Genomic DNA, 20,295 nt, shown 5'->3' with positions numbered 1-20,295 from the left:
GATAAACTACAGAGGAAGTCAATGAGGTGTGTTTTTATTGCAAAGTGTTAGCAATTAGCAGTTAGCGACTTTCACTCTGGGGTGTTCGTGACCTTTGTGTGTAATTGAAACAAATCAGCTGTTTAAACCTGACAGCGTGATCCTTCATAAATAAAGCTGCAATAACGCATCACTGAGCAGTAAATTCACACTCAGGAGCTCAGAGGATACAAACACTTTCCCAAACAAACATTATATGTGTGTGTATATATGTATGTGTGTATATATATATATATATATATATATATATATATATATATATATATATATATATATATATATATATATATATATATATAAAATGAATTACATTTTCTGCGTGAACACTCATACACTCATCAACAAATAATGAACAAATTAATGAATTTGTATTTTGGGTTTGAGCCCAAAAAGCTGTTTTTATCTCGTCTGGCCACAAAATATCTTCTCTTTAACCTGCTTCCCCATTCTCTCTCCGTGTGTGTGTGTGTGTGTGTGTGTGTGTGTGTGTGTGTGTGTGTGTGTGTGTGTGTGTGTGTGTGTGAAATGGCCTTGTGTCCTCTTCCTGACACACACATTACAGCTCCACTTGCTTCAAACTTTTTCGTTACGGCCCTCACAGTGAATTTGGGCATTTTCACGCAGCTATTTTTAAAGATTTATAAAGGTTACAACACACAGTCTCTCATCTTCCTGTTGTTGAACTCCAAAAGCGAAATCTAGCCTTGGTGACTCCCTAAATATTTACGTTAAAAAAATAAATCAACAATAATTATTAAAAAAAGAGAGAGGAAAAAAAACAGTAAAATATAAACAGAAACCTGCAGGTAAAATTTGTTCATAAGAATTTTTAGGGGTGTAATGTTTTATTTGTGTGTTTAAAAACATGTATATTTTTTTATTTGAATAAAGAATATTTTTTCCTAAACGATTAATGATTTTTAATTCCTGGAAATAAAATTAATCAAATAATAAAATCAATAAATAAACAAATTCTCTCATATAGACTTCACTGTGTGATTAAACTCGTTACTCACTAAAACACAAACATTTTTCTTTCTAACTTTTTAAGAAGGTGTAATAATTGGTGAATAATTGGTGAAGCTCTGTACAATGTAAATCTATAGATTAGAGTGAATCGTACCCCACTGGCTGTGCGAATGGGTTTGGCTTTGAGTTTAGGAATCAGGGCTCGGCGGTACTGAGGCGGCACTGCGGCGATGATGTCTACCAGACGGGGTTGTGCTGAGAGGCCATACTTCGCTGAGGTCTTTGTCTTCAACCTGAAAAGATGCAGCACTTATAAAAGCCAAGACTAATATTGTACATGGTATGAACACGGTGTTATTTCCTGTACTGATCATATAAAGATGAACGGTTCAGTCCTACATATAAATACACATATACATAATCACTGGCCACTCATTCGTTCTTTCTCCCTCTCTCTTCTACTTCTTCTCTGTGTCATGTTTGTTCCGTGCTTCTCTTTTCTTTTGGGATAAACTCTTACTTGTGGTTTCTTTTGGACTCCACTTACTTGTTAAGGTTGATATCTTTCCCCTGCTCATGAGCCTCAACCAACTGTTTGATGACGTCTGCAATCGTCATCATCATCAGTTCAGCCCGGCTGAGGTCACCTGTTAAGGTAAAAGACACGAATTACGTCATTTAATTATATACATGTTGTTGTTAACCATCAAACTTAGGGGTATTGTAACAGCTAGTATTTCTTCAGTGAAAAGCCAGCTGATTTCCCACCAAATAATAATAATAATAATAATAATAATAATAATAATAATAACAATAACAACAACAACAACAATAATAACAATAATAACTAAACTGACTTTCCACCAAATAATAATAATAATAATAATAATAATAATAATAATAAATTTTTATTATTATTATTATTATTATTATTATTATTATTAGGTGGGAAGTCAGTTTAGTTATTATTATTATTAGTAGTAGTAGTAGTAGTAGTAGTAGTAACAACTAAACTGACTTCCCACCAAATAATAACAACAACAATAATAATAACAACAATAACAACAACAATAATAACAATAATAATAACTAAACTGACTTCCCACCAAATAATAACAACAACAACAAGAATAATAACAACAACAATAATAACAATAATAATAACTAAACTGACTTCCCACCAAATAATAACAACAACAATAATAATAATAACAACAATAATAACAATAATAATAACTAAACTGACTTCCCACCAAATAATAATAACAATAATAACAACAATTACAATATTAAATAAATTGACTTCCCACCAAATAATAATAACAACAATAATAATAATAACAACAACAATAATAACTAAACAGCATAATTTACTTGCATTAACCAGCTATTTCTTTTTCCCACTTTCGAGATCACTTACTTTTCTTCTTCGGCTTTCCCATCTTGCCCACAGTTCACCTGAAGGTAAAATTCACTTCTCCTGTTGGATTTATTATTTATTTATTTCTTTATTAACACGAAATACTAACTAGCTGCACGTGTGTCTACGTAAACAGAGCTAGCATGCAGCTTCAACATGCTTAACGCCGCTAAGCAACGGGAAGTGTCGCAAAATGCTGCACTCACAACAGTTTAACGCTCCCTAGCGGCCTCACTGTTTAGTTTTCACACGAGCAGTGGACATTTTGCTATATATCTTTGTGCAATGAGCATGAATTGAAGCCATGTACAGAAAATCTTTATATTAGAAACATACAGACTGAATTACAGTGAAAAGTGTAATGTGGAATAATTTGATAGCATGAAAACAAACCGATTATTTTTCTCAGTATCCTAAACGCTAATGTCTTTTAGTATTTCATTGCTTAATTTAGAAAGTCAAACAAGTTTTTCCCCATTATATGATGTTCTGCTTTAACTGTTGCTTCATAATAACCCCAAGGGGTAAACTTTGTTTCAACGCTTTAATCCCTTTAACATTAATAACCAAATCATCCTATCCAGTGTGCCGTGGGTTCAGATGCCTTACTGCTCCTAATACCACCAAAATAATATACGTTGAGTATTTCTTGCGCGCTTTTGATGTCGTACGATGAATGCAAATGCACCAGCGTTTCAGTATGAAACCAAACCAAAGCTTCAGGAGCACCAGGAGTCAGTTTCAGCATCACAGTCAGTTTCAGGCGGCATAGTGGTGCAATGGGTGGTACTGCTGCCTTCAGGGTCTAGACCTTAATCCTGAGCTTAGGTTACAGTGCATACAGTGCCCATGTTCATGTAGGCTTCCTCTATGTCCTCCAGTTTCCTCTCATTGTTCAAAAATATGCATGTCAGCATACTGGCTAAGCTAATTTGCTCTTGGTGTGAGTGAGCATGTGATATGCATGATATGTGAGCATGCGTGTTAATGACCGAACTGTCCTAGAGTAAATTCTGCTATGTTACCAGGGCTGTCAAGTGTCACGCATTGAGAGTGACAGTCACGCATTTGGGTCTTTTGTCACGCTCTCCCGTCACACATCGTATTTCTTACGCAATTGGAGATGTCACGCTTGCCTGTCTTCAAAACTTGAGAGCACTGTGTTACTGATATAAACTCTAGATTCATGACGGCTTTCCTCAAGATAAAACAGATACTGAAATTGAATAACAGAAAGAATGACTGACACTAAAAAAAATGTAAGATGAATGAAATCTAAAAAACTTATAAGGTCCATAATTATTTGGACCGTGACACATTTTTTGGTCATTTTGTCTCTGTATACTACACAATGGATTTGAAATTAAGCAGAGTGTGTAGATTTCTAGAATTTCAATTTACCAAGAAAAACAAACTACACCCACTTTTTTTTTTACACTCCCTGGTGACTGATAAGCAGTTTCATGGTATGGTGTGAACTGCGTCTTCCGAGCAAATAAACAGTTTGTCACATTCCTAAAAAGGGGTGAGCTCAGCAATACCAAAAGTCCTGGAAGACTACAGGAAACAACTAATGTGGATAGTCACAGAATTCGGTCCTCTCGTTGTTGAAGAAAAAACCCTTTCACGGCAACAAGCCAAGTTAAGAACGCTCTCATGGGGGTAGGTGTGTCATCATCAAAGTCTACAATCAAGAGACGCCTTCATGAATGTAAACTAGAGCTCACTATAAACAGCAAACCACTGGGAACATGAAAGACACAGGCTAGACTGACCCTAGAAGTCTGTGCAGAAGGACGGGAAGAGAAGAATATGGAGAAAGCACGTCATATATCAGACATGGTGGAAACAGTCTTATGGCATAGAGGTGTATGACTTCCAATGAAATTGAGTCTCTGGTGTGTATTGATGATGTGACTGCGGATAGAAACAGCAGGATGAAGTGTACAGAGCAGCCATACGGTCCACACAGATTCAGTCAAATGCTGCAAACCTGAGATAACACAGCTTCACAGTACGAAAGATAATGACCCGAAACATACGGCAAAAGCAATCCAAGAGCTTCTTAAGGCAAAGAAATGGAATGGTCTTGAAAGTCTAAGTCAGTCACCTGACTTCAACTGAACGGAGCTTGCTTTTTACTCACTGAAGATAAAACCTAAGGTAGAAAGAGACACAAAAAAAGCAGAAGTGAAGGCTGCTGCAGTATAGTAAAGGCCTGGCAAAGCAGCAAGGGAAGAAACTCAGCATCTTATGATGTCCACGGCTTCCAGACTTTATTTATCTAGCCATTATTTATGCTTCTTTTAAGTTAATTACGGCTTGGATGCAACTAGTCAATTACAGTTACTGGTAAAAACTATAACATCTTCATTAAAGCTTCGTCATCACAACATAAATCCACGGCTACGGTACGTCACAGAGACCCAAGTCTACAGAAGTGCATTCCAAACACAACCAGGTTGCCATGGAGACAATGAGTCATGACATCTCTATTTCAGTCAGTGGAAAAAAAAAAAAAAAAGACCCAACCATTCAAGTCAGTTCCAAAGTCTATGAGTCGACAGGGAGAGTTTATGTTATCAGTAAACAACGTAGTAGAAATAGAGGTGATAGCTAAGTCCTATGTGATAGCTAATAGCTATGTTGTTTACTACTACGTTGCTACAGGCTAATAGCTACAGGCTCATTATTACAAGCTAATAGCTACAGGCTCATTATTACAAGCTAATAGCTACAGGCTCATTATTACAAGCTAATAGCTACAGGCTCATTACTACAAGCTAATAGCTACAGGCTCATTACTACATTGGGTTATATGACACAGGAGGGCTTAATGTATTATGGATTTTTCCATACATGAAGCATGACGTGTCTGCATGTGTAACGACTTTAAACAAAATAATAAAATTTATTTAAAACAAAATAAACACAGCCATTGTTAAAGTCCTTGCACAAACAAATGACACGGAAATAAACTAATGTGGTCCGACGTTGAAACCCGACCCTACGTGCAGTAGTAAAGCGTTAGTCTGTTGATCCAGTAGGGTGTGTCTCATACACAAGGCAGCAGTCACTAAACCCCGCCCACTTTACAAGCCTCAGTCAATAAACCCCGCCCACTTCACGACCCCATTCACTAAAATCCCGCCCACGTTACCACATCAATCACTAAAACCCCTCCCATTGCACCAACCCCAGTCACTAAACCACGCCCACTTTACCAGTTTCAGCCACTCAACCCCGCCCACTGTATCATCCTCAGTCACTTAAACCCCGCCTACTCTTCCAGCCTCAAGTCGACGGTTTTTTTTTTCTGTTGTAATAACCTTAGATTACGCTTTAAATTAGCATCTAAGCTAACGGGCGAATTGATGCCACTTCACTTCACTTCACACACCGAGGTCGTGTTTTTATTCGGTCAGGAAATTTCTTTGCGTTAGAGCAGTAATCATGTACGAAGGCTTAAAGAAGCTGTTTTTCACCGAGGCGCGGTGTCAGAAAGACGAAGCGAAAAAGAGCTTCGAGGCGCTTTTTGACAAGTTGGACGTGAATAAAGACGGAAAGGTGGACATTGGGGAGCTGAGGGCTGGTCTGGCCGACATGGGCTTCTCTCTGGGGGCGGACGCGGCTCAGGTAAACACCCTAACAAACATGGAGTATAAACACAAAACCTTTCTGTTTTATACTGTCAGTACAGTGTGATTATTGTCCGCCATAGAAACTTTACAGACATCAACACTGTCCCAGGGCAGAGAAGGAAATAACGTCACTTTATTTAGCTGAAAAGTCCAAAAGTGTTTTATCTTCTGCATTAAATCTGCACACTGACTCAGCCGAGCTGGATAATAACTCCCATGAAGTAAATCAATAATCCCTCTTCTTTTCAGAGAAAAAGGATGTTTATTAGTCTATCAGTCTCTGTGGGTAGATATCTTGCATTTTATATCTCCCCCATGATGAACCGATATAATGTCTAATACACTACACATTATATATTATATACACATAGTAACACACACACACACACGCTCATGTGCTGAAATACAGAAGACACACAACTGCATACCATTCTGGGATTAGTGTAAAACCAGAAGTGTGAGGTGTGTCAGGAATGAAAGACACGTGAAAAACACACCTACTGGGTTTGTGCACACCTCTTGTTCACACACACACACACACACACACACACACACACCTGAGTCTACAGCGCTGACGGTCTCGAACGCAGTATACAGCAAAAGTATACAACAAAGTTTTAGGTAGAACACAATCCAAACACTGACCACAAACAAGTTGGAAAGCAGAGATTTAGAAAGAACGGAAGACGAAGAGATTTACGGGTTTGGAGGAGGTGTTTTGGGACTCGGGGCTTGTAGGAACACGGCTCAGCGTTACGATGAACAATGCAGGAGAAGGTGCGAGTCACGACGATGGTAGTGATGTCCTGTAATCTGATTGGTGGCCAGAGAAAAGCAAAGTTTGCAGGATTGTCTCACACCTCCAGGGTTGGGGTTTGAGTCCCGTCTCCTCCCTGTGTGTGTGTGTGTGTGTGTGTGTGTGTGTGTGTGGAGTTTACATGTTCTCCCTGTGTTTCAGAGGTTTTCTACACTCGTCTCCTCCCTGTGTGTGTGTGTGTGTGTGTGTGGAGTTTACATGTTCTCCCTGTGTTTCAGAGGTTTTCTCCACCCGTCTCCTCCCTGTGTGTGTGTGTGTGTGTGGAGTACATGTTCTCCCTGTGTTTCAGAGGTTTTCTCCACCCGTCTCCTCCCTGTGTGTGTGTGTGTGTGTGTAGTACATGTTCTCCCTGTGTTTCAGAGGTTTTCTCCAGATACTCCAGTTTTCTCCCTCGGTACAAGGACGTGTGTAGGCTGATTGGCATCAGTAAATTTTCTGATGTGTGTGTGTGTGTGTGTGTGTGAGAGAGAGAGAGAGATTGTGCCTTGTGATGCATTGACACCCCGTACACTGTGTCCCCCACCTTATGGTCTTACTCCAGGTTCCCTTTGACCCTGTTGGGGGTAAAAACTGTACAGAAGATGGATCTTTTCATTTATATGATAATCAAAGTTTGTAAAGTTAGAGAGTTATATTAAAGTTTAAATTTAGGTCTGCAACAACTAATCAACAAAATGAATAAAAACACATTGTTGTGACAACAACTGTATTACTGATCTGTAGTACGGTGCTGCTGCAGTCAAGCATTCACTTGTGTTTTATTGTGATTAATATTAATCATTTATTTGGGGGAAACTTTATCATGTCTGATGAGTACAGCACACAAAATTTCCAACTCGTCATCTGATCGGTTGAATTCCACCAGATTTCTGGGAGACGTGTGTGTGTGACGTTTTTTAACATCAGATACAGTAAGCGTGTACGTTAAAGAGCTGCATTTAACATGAAGGCTGCGTTTAACCACAGCTGATGGAAGACGGCACACAGCTCGGTAAAATCCGGTTGTTAACGTACAGTAATTATTCCCGCAGGTTGTTTTCCACCAAATCCACATCTATATCATTAAAGTTTACACGGGTTTCTTTTCTCTCCTACACCAGAAAATCGTTTCTAGTGGGGACTCGGATAAAGACGAGCAGCTCGACTTTGTAGAGTTTTCCAACTACCTGAAGGAGCATGAGAAAAAGCTCAATCTGACTTTCAAGAGTCTAGACAAAAACAAGGATGGTAAGCTTTTTTTTTTTTTGATGATCTGTGACCAGCTTGATTGTATAAATAAAAGAAAATACGTTTCCTTCTCTTCTCTTTCTGTCTTTATAGCTGTGAAAAAAGAATGAAATGTTTTCAGAGATTTGGATGTGAAAGTTTGTCAGTGGCTTAGTGGTTAGCACGTTCGCCTCACACCTCCAGGGTTGGGGTTTGATTCCCGCCTCCGCCTTGTGTGTGTGGAGTTTGCATGTTCTCCCCGTGCCTCGGGGGTTTCCTCCGGGTACTCCGGTTTCCTCCCCCGGTCCAAAGACATGCATGGTAGGTTGATTGGCGTCTCTGGAATATTGTCCGTAGTGTGTGATTGTGTGAGTGAATGTGTGTGCCCTGAGTGTGTGTGTGTGTGTGTGCCCTGCGATGGGTTGGCACTCCGTCCAGGGTGTATCCTGCCTTGATGCCCGATGATGCCTGAGATAGGCACAGGCTCCCCGTGACCCGAGGTAGTTCGGATAAGCGGTAGAAGATGAATGAGTGAGTGAGTGAGTGAGAGTTTGTCAGTCTGTAACTGATAGTGGTTTGCAAGGAGGAATGTGTTGAGTCAGGGTGAGCCGTAGTACTTCATATATATTCCACAGCACGGGGAAATGTGTAGAAAGAGGAAATAAAATGCTGGAACTCCTCACCTGTGCAGTCAGCAATGCCAGAGATGTCACCGTTGTACCAGTGAAATAGCATGGGCGCATTATTTAAAGAACTTTTGCTTGATAAATCCATGAAGAATGTACAAGACGGTCCCATTTCAGTCCCCTCAATAACATCTGTGAGTAAAATATGGAGTTGAGGCTGAAGAAGTGTTAACACAAGCACCGATAAGCTTCTCAGGTGACTTTCGGCCCATCATAACGTTGCGTCTCTGCTTCCTCGATGTTAATGTCTCGTTTTGAATACAGCTATTACATCATCAAGCATTTTGCATATCCGCTGCTTTCGAAGGCTTTTGTCCGAAACATTCTGTCTTGAACTTTTAGCGCCTCTTTAACCTAGTTATTAGGACCTAAAGAACAGTTGTCTGGCCCTCTTTCATTCACATCTATAAGCAAACAAATAACCTCGAGTGACTTCAGTATGTTGGCATTTTTCTTCTGGAGAAAGTACGGCCCAATCTTCTGTACAACATTGCTTCAGTTCATCGATTCCTTCTAGCGTATTCCAATATCGGCCATTCCTTGCTTTATTTCTTCTTTAGCCAGTCAATTTGCCGGCGTGTTTGGGATGATTGAACTGCTGCATGATCCAGTTTCAGCCCAGCGTAAGCTGCTGGACAGATGACCTTACATTTGTCTAGAGTTCATGCTTGTCTGCAGTTTCCCAGATTAAATCGTCACCTCTCCTCCACCGTGCTTGAGAGTTGGGCTTCTCTGTTTCTGGGTTAGATCTTGGCGTGTTCTTTATATCTTGAATATCTTAGTTTAAGGGAAGACTGGCAGCTGTCATGAAGACTCTAGACTCTATCCATCCATCCAACCATCCATCCTTCCATCCATCCATCCATCTGATCCAGCCAGCCATCTGATCCATCCATCCATCCATCCATCCGATCTAGCCAGCCATCTGATCCAGCCAGCCATCTCTATCCATCCATCCATCCATCTGATCCAGCCAGCCATCTGATCCAGCCAGGCATCTGATCCATCCATCCATCCATCCGATCTAGCCAGCCATCTGATCCAGGCAGCCATCTGATCCATCCATCCATCCATCCATCCATCTGATCCAGCCAGGCATCTGATCCATCCATCCATCCATCCATCCATCCATCCATCCATCCATCCATCCACCCACCCACTCACCCACCCACTCACCCACCCACTCACCCACCCACCCACTGATGAGCAGTAACATAATGACTCTGAGGTCATCACTTCTGTCCTTTCTTCTTGCTGTGATGCAGCCATTGTTATTTAGGCACTGATAAATAAAAATCTATAAAAATTGATTGTACTTTTTCCTCATGACTCCATTTTTGTTGTTGTTGTTGTTGTTGTTGTTAAGACGTGTTCTGATCTATTCGTTTTCTCCACAGGACACATCGATTACACCGAGATTCAACAGGCACTCACAGAGCTGGGCGTGAACATATCAAAGGAAAAAGCCCAAAAGATTCTTCAAAGGTGACGATTAAAGCCAAAACTCTCGTGACGGTTATCACAAAGTCCCGTCGCTCCACGTGTCCGCTTCATCTGATCAAAAGAGTCACAGCAAGTAGAGCTAGCAAACATTCCGTGCAATGAGAAATCAGGGTTTGTTTGGCTCCGAGGGCTTTAGCCGACACTGTAACAGTGAGAGGCTCACGACTCTGTCAGCTCCTTTGGGGATAAAGGCTGCTAGAGGGCTCAAGGAAGTGATAAATCTGACTGAGAGATACAAAAAGAGAAGAAAAAAAGCCAAACATGTTTGTGCGTGGATGTAGCCTGTAATCCCATTTATCTTCGCTCGCTTAATGCCCTGAGCATATATGCAGCCACAGAGATGTAAAGTGAATTATCTTGGATCGAGGATCGATACTAGGTTGAGATTTAAGACGAGTCATACACTGTATGGGGGTCACGGTGGCTTAGTGGTTAGCACGTTCGCCTCACACCTCCAGGGTTGGGGGTTCGATTCCCGCCTCCACCTCGTGTGTGTGGAGTTTGCATGTTCTCCCCGTGCCTCGGGGGTTTCCTCCGGGTACTCCGGTTTCCTCCCCCGGTCCAAAGACATGCATGGTAGGTTGATTGGCATCTCTGGAAAATTGTCTGTAGTGTGTGATTGTGTGAGTGAATGAGAGTGTGTGTGTGTGCCCTGCGATGGATTGGCACTCCGTCCAGGGTGTATCCTGCCTTGATGCCCGATGACGCCTGACATAGGCACAGGCTCCCCGTGACCCGAGGTAGTTCGGATAAGCGGTAGAAAATGAATGAGTGAGTGAATGAGTGAGTGAATGAATACACTGTATGTCCAGGAGAAAGACATCAGACAGGTGATATTCAGTGTGTTATTTTGGAATAAATCTTCTAAAAGTTGCCTCTTTTATCTTCACAGATCCGACAGCGTTCATGTAGATCTTGTAAACAGGCTTCTCAATATGTACCAAGTCAACATGGGTTTGTTGATCGTTTAGTTCCAAACCCACTGGGATTCAGCGATATGACAACCTCCAGTCTTCGAGGAAGGTTTTCAACACGTTCAAAGCACGTGCAGTGAGATTAGGATTTTTAAGAGGTTGTGGTTATCGTGGTCATTAGTAGGACTAACTGTGGTATTATGGAGTGATAGAGAGTTGGTCATGGACCGTGGAAGTGGAATCCACAGTCAGAAGAGCATTAATGAGGTCAGGGACCGATGTTGGGGTGAAAAAGCCTGGCTCACAGCTCACTGCTGACGTCCCAGTTTATCCACAATGTGTTCAGTGTTGTTGAGCTCCTCGGCGAGTTCCTCCACACCAGACTCAACACACAATGTGTGTATGGGCCTTGCTTTGTGCTGACACCAAACCTTCTTAGGACCTCCTGGTATCCACCAAATTCCAATTTATCTGTTAGACTGCTAGCTAGTAAAACACGAGGCGATGCTCTGTGCACCCCTACGGCCGACACGTCACGTTGCACGTAGGCTTGGTCTTAGTTTGTACGCAGCTGCTTGGGCGTGAAAACCAGGTTCTGACTTCAGGTGTTGTAGTGAGTAAAGCAACACTCGGCGGTTCCGCTCTGTGAGTTTGCGTGGTCCGTTGCTTTGTAGCTGAGCTGACGTTGCTTCTACACACTTCCATTCCACACTAGTAGGTGACTGGGTAGATTTAGCAGGGCAGAAAGTTCACAAGACTTGTGGCAAAGGTGATATCCTATGAAAGTCACAGAGCTCTTCAGTTCAACCCATGTTGTTTATGAAGACCGCGCTGCCGTGAGGTGGATTTAATGCACCACTAATACCGTAAATATACGTATAGTGTTTATTAATATATACTTTATTGCTCTGTGAATTATTAATACTTTAGCAGGAATTAGTGTCTAAATTAGTGTATTGTTTTTTCCATAGTGTTTCAGGTGGACATTCGAGAATATAAGCGTGTCCAGTTGTTCAGGAACCGCTCTCCATCTCTGATCTTTCTCTTTCAGCATCGATGCAGATGGCACAATGACGGTGGAGTGGAACGAGTGGAGGGAGCACTTCCTCTTCAACCCAGCCACCGACCTGGAGGAGATCATACGCTACTGGAAACACTCTACAGTAAGCGCTTCACCTCACACACTTTTCCCGAGCCATACAGACCCATTCCTTTAAGAGGGATGAGCATTAGATAATAGGATTTTTTTTTACATTTATGAAATAGTTTGTATGGGAAGGTAGAAGTTATGCACGAGGAACACACACACACACACACACACATACACACACACACACACATAAGCAGTTTCCTGAGCAGCTTCGCCTGCCATTTTATAACCCTGTTGACGGTAATTGGAAAAGGACCGAGAGGGAATAAAAGAGTGAAAGAAATCAGGATTATTTTAAGAGGTGTGTGATAGCAGCGAGTGCAATTGGCTTCAGTTAGCACACCGTTTTACTGCATGCGGTGCAGCTACAGGGATTTGATTACCATTTAAAATCAAGCTCATACGGTTTAATGCTAATTTAACACTATTGCCCGACAAACATCGCAGTCTTACTGTGTAAAACTAAGCAAATCTGTTGAAATCTTTAGCCAGAGTTCCAGCAGAGCGTAAGATTACACCATTGCGTAAGACAACTGATGACCTAAAAGCTCAGGCAGTGAGATTAGGATGAATGTTGCAATGAGGTGGAAGTTAAATATTCATTAAATGTGTGGTTAAAGTGGTCATTAGTAAAACTGACTGTAGTACTGTGAAGCGATAGAGACGTGGTGTATGGGCTCGCACGTTTTTTGATCTGTGGGCTTATACTGTAATGTTGGAAAAAAGCAACATAATGTTACTGGACCTGTACATAAAGATTCAGAACGTCCCTTCAGATTCAGAAATGCGCACAAACAAGGCTTCAAACTTACATTCATTCAGATTTTATTGATTGATGTAATGCTTCTTTTATTGAGCTTGCAGATTTTAGTCGGTTATTCAGGGTTGGTGTTATTCTGTTGGACTCCTAGCCACAGGTGAGTGTGGCATGATCAGGATCTGAGGATGTGATCTGACAGTAGAGCAAACACATCACTCAGGAGCAGCATCGTTCGCTCTTTTTAATATCCTCTCTCAGACCTCCATGATGCACGCGGTAGTCAGTCGTTAACAAAGACATTACATGGGCAAAAGGATGTGAACACCTGACCAGTCTCGCCTACACGTGCTGGTTCGAACATCTCACTCCAGGTTTATTCCCCAGCTCCGATCTTCTGCGTAGGCTTTTCACTAGATGTTGGAGTCAGAGCTCTGTGCAGGACACTTGAGTAGTTCCACTCCAAACTTAACACACCATTACCCCTTTTTCCACCAAAAAGAACCGGGTGCTGGTTCGGTGCTGATGCTGCTTCAAAGTTGGTTCCACTGGCGAACCTTCTAAGAAACGGTTTGCCTTTCCATCGGCTAAAGAGCCATCACAGAAGCGAGTCTGACGTCACTGTATACGTGTCACGTGTCCCAGCATCTTTAGCGCAGCAGCAGCGGCAAACACAAACACAACATCAACAATGGCGGATGTTGCTTTGCTGTTAATGCTCATGGCTTTGTGAACCTACATTGGCATCCAAACCCGGCGAATCCAACGTGTGTGCTGATAATGTATCATACTGCGGTAAAGTAAAAGTGTATTAAACATTAGTATACTTAAGGTACATTATCAAAGGCGCTAACAGTAGCTCCGCCCACAGCCCCTGACACAAGCGGTTCTTGAGTCTAGACCAGTAACGTTTTGGTGCTACATAAGAACCACTTTTCCTGGTTCAGAGCCGGTGCTTTGGCTGTCGAAAAAGAAAGAACTGGTTCTAAATTAGGCTCCGAACCAGCACTCAAACTGCCTCGGTGGAAAAGGGGCACATGTCTTCATGGAGCTCTGTGCTTTGTGCACAGGAGCATTGTCTCTTAGTAGTGAAGGAAAACTGTAACAGGAAAGTAAATAAATAACGTGAATAAATCGGTCAATAAATGATATAATGCGATTATTATATTACGCGACCGCTCCTCTCGACCCATCCATCAGCGTATAGTAGCGTGTTAGTGTTAGTCACTTGTACAAATTGTGCCCTAGGTGTTGGATATCGGTGACAGCCTGACCATCCCAGATGAGTTCACAGAAGAGGAGAAGACGACCGGTCTGTGGTGGAAGCAGCTGTCTGCGGGTGCAGTGGCAGGGGCGGTGTCACGTACAGGAACAGCTCCTCTGGATCGAATGAAAGTGTTCATGCAGGTGCAGCCCATCACAACACTTTACTTTATTTCTATACTTCTTCTATATTCCGTTCAACAAAGAGCACGCGTTTAGCCGCAATGTTCAAACGTTACAGGTTCACGCTTCTAAATCCAACTCGATCAGTCTGGTCGGCGGGTTCAAGCAGATGATTAAAGAGGGCGGCGTCACATCCTTGTGGAGGGGGAACGGTGTCAACGTACTGAAAATTGCCCCAGAAACTGCCATCAAGTTCATGGCATATGAGCAGGTAAGAGACGGACCTTTATTTTCAGTTGCCATGTAAACACATGTAGGATTGTAGAGGATCAGGTGGACAGATTTGTCTGAAGGTTCCTGAGCGACGTGGCTAGTATTTAGATGTAAGTGTTCATCCGTTAATGTCAGTACCTGCACTGTTCTTGTACAGCTTTGTGTTGTCAGTATTTAAAATTTTGCCGTTTTCTCCAATTCGTACGAAGAGATTTTCTCCAATTCCAACTTTTTTTCTTAAAGCCTTTCCTTTGTACAGGGTTTCCTCGGGGTCATAAAAAGTCATAAAAAGTCATAAATTTAACAATAAAAATTTTTTTTTTATTGCACTCTGTGTAAGAAGACGTTGGAGCTGTCTAGTTTAGGCATAAAAGCCTTGGAAGTCGCATGCAAAGTCGGAAAAGCATATCGTTGCTGTAAAAGGCCTGCAGCGGGTGCAGGCGATCTGTCAGTTTTGTTCGGCTCCGTCACTAACGTTACCCGGTCCAAGTACAGCGCGGGATTCCGTTTCTGTCACATCCAGTGTCACACACAGTGGTTTCGGATCAACCTCCACACTGAAAGCGGAGGTCCTGTGGGTGTTGAATACTATAATAATAGAATTACTCTTTAAATAATAAAACTTGTTACTTTCAATGAAAGTCAATAATAAAGACTTTTGAAAGGAATTTTAATGACTGAAGTTATTTATCGTAATTCGTGTAGGTCATAAATTCAAATCATAATGGTCATAAAAAGGTCTTAAAAAGTCTTAAATTTGACTGATTAAACCCTGCAGAAACCCTGTTTGTACTGTTGTCTTGTTCTGTTGTCCAAGTGGGACTTCATTCTCCTCAAGAATTTGCATAAAAAATGCTAAAAAAAAAAGACGCTACCACCACCATCCTGCATTCTAAATCTCTTCCGTCGGTTATATCGTGTACAAATGACAGCAAAATGACAAACGACGTAAAGACTAGCACCGAGCACTGCAAGGGATTGGTGTCTTTGCTCAGCTGATCTCACTAACCATCTCTCCGCTAGTATAAGAAGCTGCTGACCTCAGAAGGAGGGAAGATCCAGACCCATGAGAGGTTCATGGCAGGTTCTCTGGCTGGAGCCACAGCACAGACAGCCATCTACCCCTTGGAGGTATGAGCAAAAACATCTTCAGTATTTTTTCCACAGATCTAACATTAACCCTAAAAATAATTTGTTACCGTTTCTGTATTTCAGGTGATGAAGACGAGACTGACGCTGAGGAAAACCGGACAGTATTCGGGAATGTTCGACTGTGCCAAGAAGATTCTGAGGAAGGAAGGACTGAAGGCTTTTTATAAAGGCTACATTCCCAACATCCTGGGCATCATTCCTTACGCAGGAATCGACCTGGCTGTCTACGAGGTGCGGTTGCTTTTAGACACGAGGCTGTCGAACACGGCAGACCTTTGTATTCAGGTCTAGCACTGAGGCTTGTTGCTGTGCAAATCAGTTAACAGAACTTGACATCAGAATGGATTTTTGGGATGGAAACATCTGACAGATTCATTTCAGTTGATCTATGGCTCACAGATTATCTCAGTAGCGTGAGGCCAGGTGCTGGCTGTAGCTGTGTGGTCATTTTTCAGGACAGGATATTTCCCACCTAATCTGAAGGAGAACCAAGCTTGCTTTCACTGTTATTAATCGAAGTGTTTTACATCGAGGCTACACCTAAACAACGCTCTTCTTATTCGGGAGCCGTTCCCTTGTTGACTTGTGCTTCGGGTCGTTACTGTGCCGGAAGGTGAAAGGTTTCTTCATCTTCAGCTGTCTAACAAAAGCCTGCAGGTTTTCGTGCCAAAATACAGATCGGTATTTGGATATCCATCCGTCTTGTCACGCAGCCACAGCTGAGCCGAAGCAGCCCTACAGCACGATGCTACCACCACCATGCTTCACCTTGTGTATGGTGATCTTTAGAAATATGCACGAAAAAGTCTCATCAGACCCTTCCACATTTCCCCACGTGGTTTAGGGTGATTTAGGCTCTGATGTTTTGTTTTGTTTGTTTGTTTTTATTACTATTATTTATTTATTTATTAGTTTGTTTTGTGGGAGCACGGTGGCTTAGTGGTTAGCACGTTCGCCTCACACCTCCAGGGTTGGGGGTTCGATTCCCACCTCCGCCTTGTGTGTGTGGAGTTTGCATGTTCTCCCCGTGCCTCGGGGGTTTCCTCCGGGTACTCCGGTTTCCTCCCCGGTCCAAAGACATGCATGGTAGGTTGATTGGCATCTCTGGAAAATTGTCCGTAGTGTGTGATTGCGTGAGTGAATGAGAGTGTGTGTGTGTGTGTGTGCCCTGCGATGGGTTGGCACTCCGTCCAGGGTGTATCCTGACTTGATGCCCGATGACGCCTGAGATAGGCACAGGCTCCCCGTGACCCGAGGTAGTTCGGATAAGCGGTAAAAAATGAATGAGTGAGTGAGAGTTTATTTTGTGAAGAACATGAGGGACGTCTTTTCACCGCTTGATGATTCAGTGTTCCATGGAACATCCAATGTATGTGAGATAAATGTTTTCTGATCCGGACCTTTTGACAATGAGGCGCGTGATAATTTGTGTTTCAGTTTCGTTAGCTAGATCACCTTAAAAGTGGAAAAAGGTGATACATGGAATGGTTTATTTATTCCTACCACAGCAGGAAGACATAATGGAGTAAACCTTTTATCTGTACTGAGTGTAACATGAGCTCCCCTCCAGAATACCAACACACCAGTTTTCCAATTATTCATAGTGATAAGATCTAATCCAGCCCATCTATTGGAGCTGGCCAGCTTGTGAAAATAGAAGATTTTATACCTAAACACGGTCTATAACAGGCGTGTGTGGACTTTTTATATACATTGTATTTGTTACTTGGAAAAATTGGCATAAAATATAAATCTGAGGTGTTTTGTTATACCTTGTTGTGTTGGCCATTTTTATGTAGTGTAAGAAGAAAATGGTGAGTTAAATCTCTCTCTCTCTCTTTTTCTCTCTCTCTCTCTCTCTCTTTTTCTCTCTCTCTCTCTCTCTCTTTCTCTCTCTCCCTCTCTTTTTCTCTCTCTCTCTCTCTTTTTCTCTCTCTCTCTCTCTTTTTCTCTCTCCCTCTCCCTCTCTCTCTCTCTCCCTCTCTTTCTCTCTTTTTCTCTCTCTCTCTCTCTCTCTCTCTCTTTCTCTCTTTTACTCTCTCTCCCTCTCCCTCTCCCTCTCCCTCTCTCTCTCTCTCTCTCTCTCTCACTCTCTCTCTCTCCACACACAGACCATAAAGAACACCTGGCTGTCACGCTACGCTACAGATTCCGCTAACCCTGGGATACTGGTTCTACTGGGTTGTGGTACCATCTCCAGCACATGCGGTCAGCTGGCCAGTTACCCTCTCGCCCTGATCCGGACACGCATGCAGGCCCAAGGTAAATCATTTAATATTCATAATATACACAGCTCAGAAGATTTACTTCATGTTGCATGTTCATCTTCATCCAACACCCGGGACCTGCTGCAGGTAAACTGCACTGATCCATCGGAGTTAAAAAAAATTGTGGAGAGAGAGAGAGAGAATCTTATCTTTGACTATTTTTTCCTCCAGCGTCTATTGAAGGCTCGGAGCAGGTGTCCATGTCCAAACTGACCAAGAAGATCATGGAGAAGGAAGGTTTCTTCGGCTTGTACCGCGGCATTTTACCCAACTTCATGAAAGTGATTCCTGCCGTCAGCATCAGCTACGTGGTGTACGAGTACATGAAGACCGGTTTAGGCATTTCTAAGTGAGGTGTATGTGGGACGGGATTTTGTTGCTGGGGATTGTAAAGCATGTGATACTGTTAGGATGCGGCATGAACCAAAGTGCGTCATAGTGTAGGCCTTTATCTGTACCGAGTGTATACAAACACAGCACTTTTGTAATAATTCATAGCGATATGATCTAATCCAGAGTATCTACTGGAGCAGACCAATATGAACACATATATCTTGTATATTTATATCTATTCTATAGATCACAAGACCTATAAGACGGATGTGATTTTATAATAGATTTTATACCTAAACATTGTCTGCCTTTGAGCTGGAGTTTATTGTATTTGGGTTAAAATTGCCATTAATACCTTTTACATTTACAGAAAAAAATGACTTGTAATGTAGTTTTATGTGTTGCGAATGTCATTATGAATTTATTCAAAGCCAAACTGTCCAGAAAAAAAAACCCACTCCAATCTTCTCAGGTTTACTTTTTTTTTTTTTTCATTACGTCTAATGCATAAAATTATAGTAGCAAAAGTTTACACAAACAGAAGGTCTGGATGTTTGCCTCTGCTTGGCTGTCCTCCAGGGGTTTAGTGTTTGTATTCTGTGATATATTAAAAAAAAAGAGATATTTGTTCATGTTGGTTGAATAAAATGCATTTATCAATTAGCTTTTTTGCACAAAAAAAAAAAAGACAATAACGTGCCTTATCATATCAACAGATCCCGATTCATTCATGCAGCCTGTTTACAAAATCCTGTTTACATTGTAGTGAGAACCGAAAACAACTGAATAAACCGTCCGCTTTTACGTTTTCATCTCCTGTGTCTGATAACGTCTTTAAGCAGGTGGAGAGACACTCGCTCTTTGGTGCCATCTATTGAGGTAAGGATTTTCTTACTGTTGCAGTTAATATTTCATTGTAATGGACCGATGTGGAGAATTGGGAAAGTGCTGTGAGAGTTTAACTGTGTGAATGTGAAGTCTGCTGCTTAATCCATGAGGAGATAAAGAACACAAAAGTCTTGTTGTGATTGTAATATTCCCCCTTTTTATTAAAACAACTGCTACATAGACATCACAGTGACGGCGACACTCTCGCTCTCTCTATATATATATATATCTCTCTCTCTCTCTCACACACACACACACACACACACACACACACACACAGACGGCAATAATGACATTCAGTCTCTTTCTACCGAAGCATGATTGACCTGTGGGTCATGTCTCTGTATTGCTTACTATTTACCTTTGGTTGAATTTTACTTGATGGCTCATTAGTCTACTGTAAACCAAACTTTTTAAATGTTTATAAAAGAACGACCGCCAAAAAAAAGGATGTCTATAGTATGGGATGAATTTGGCACGAATCAGCACAGTTTCCCCAGTGAGTGTGACTCAGATGGATGCGGTCGTTTTATGTAAAGCGCAGCAGTAAACACTATCGATGCAGGTCTGTGTTTTGTACAGTAGACGTCAAACAGGATGTCAGGAGTCCATGCTGAAATTCAGCCTTCCAGTGAACACAGCGTGGCATGTCCGAGTCGATTGCATGCTTAATGAGATATTGAACAGCAGAAGTGCAGCAGCTGATGATTGACAGCTTCTGCGGCTGATTGTTTTGCCTCAGGACAAAATTCCTGTGTTTTTGCTTCTACGTCTATCTGTTTTGGATTACATGGGCTTTACAGGCACTGGGAACAAAAAAATGAAATAAAAAGAAACAAAAAATGGTCCATCGATAAGACGTATCCAGTAACACAATGATTAGTAATATAAAAA

General features: G+C 41.8%; 2 protein-coding genes across 2 annotated transcripts in view; one reads left to right on the top strand and one right to left on the bottom strand.

Moving 5' to 3' along the window:
* Window positions 1-2,593, bottom strand: part of elp3 (elongator acetyltransferase complex subunit 3) — a 31,997-nt gene extending 29,404 nt beyond the window's left edge. Inside the window, exons 1-3 of the mRNA XM_060866850.1 lie at window positions 2,429-2,593; window positions 1,556-1,655; window positions 1,163-1,301 (exon numbers count right to left, since the gene is read on the bottom strand). Of these exons, the coding sequence (XP_060722833.1) occupies window positions 1,163-1,301; window positions 1,556-1,655; window positions 2,429-2,450 (261 nt within the window). The 5' untranslated portion in view covers window positions 2,451-2,593. The remainder of the gene's footprint in view (window positions 1-1,162; window positions 1,302-1,555; window positions 1,656-2,428) is intronic.
* Window positions 2,594-5,706: 3,113 nt separating this feature from the next.
* On the top strand, window positions 5,707-19,317 carry slc25a24 (solute carrier family 25 member 24). Its single transcript, XM_060866851.1, has 10 exons — window positions 5,707-6,064; window positions 7,987-8,113; window positions 10,176-10,263; window positions 12,247-12,358; window positions 14,351-14,509; window positions 14,607-14,759; window positions 15,785-15,892; window positions 15,977-16,144; window positions 18,025-18,175; window positions 18,352-19,317. Exons 1-10 carry the CDS (start codon window positions 5,882-5,884, stop codon window positions 18,531-18,533), a joined length of 1,431 nt encoding a protein of 476 aa, XP_060722834.1. The 5' UTR covers window positions 5,707-5,881; the 3' UTR covers window positions 18,534-19,317.
* The last annotated feature ends 978 nt before the right edge of the window (window positions 19,318-20,295 follow it).

The sequence above is a fragment of the Tachysurus vachellii genome, chromosome 3, assembly GCF_030014155.1.
Source record: "Tachysurus vachellii isolate PV-2020 chromosome 3, HZAU_Pvac_v1, whole genome shotgun sequence".
Taxonomy (NCBI): Eukaryota; Metazoa; Chordata; class Actinopteri; order Siluriformes; family Bagridae; genus Tachysurus; species Tachysurus vachellii.
The sequence above is the reverse complement of the archived record's forward strand: the minus strand, read 5'-3'. Positions and strand labels throughout refer to the sequence as shown.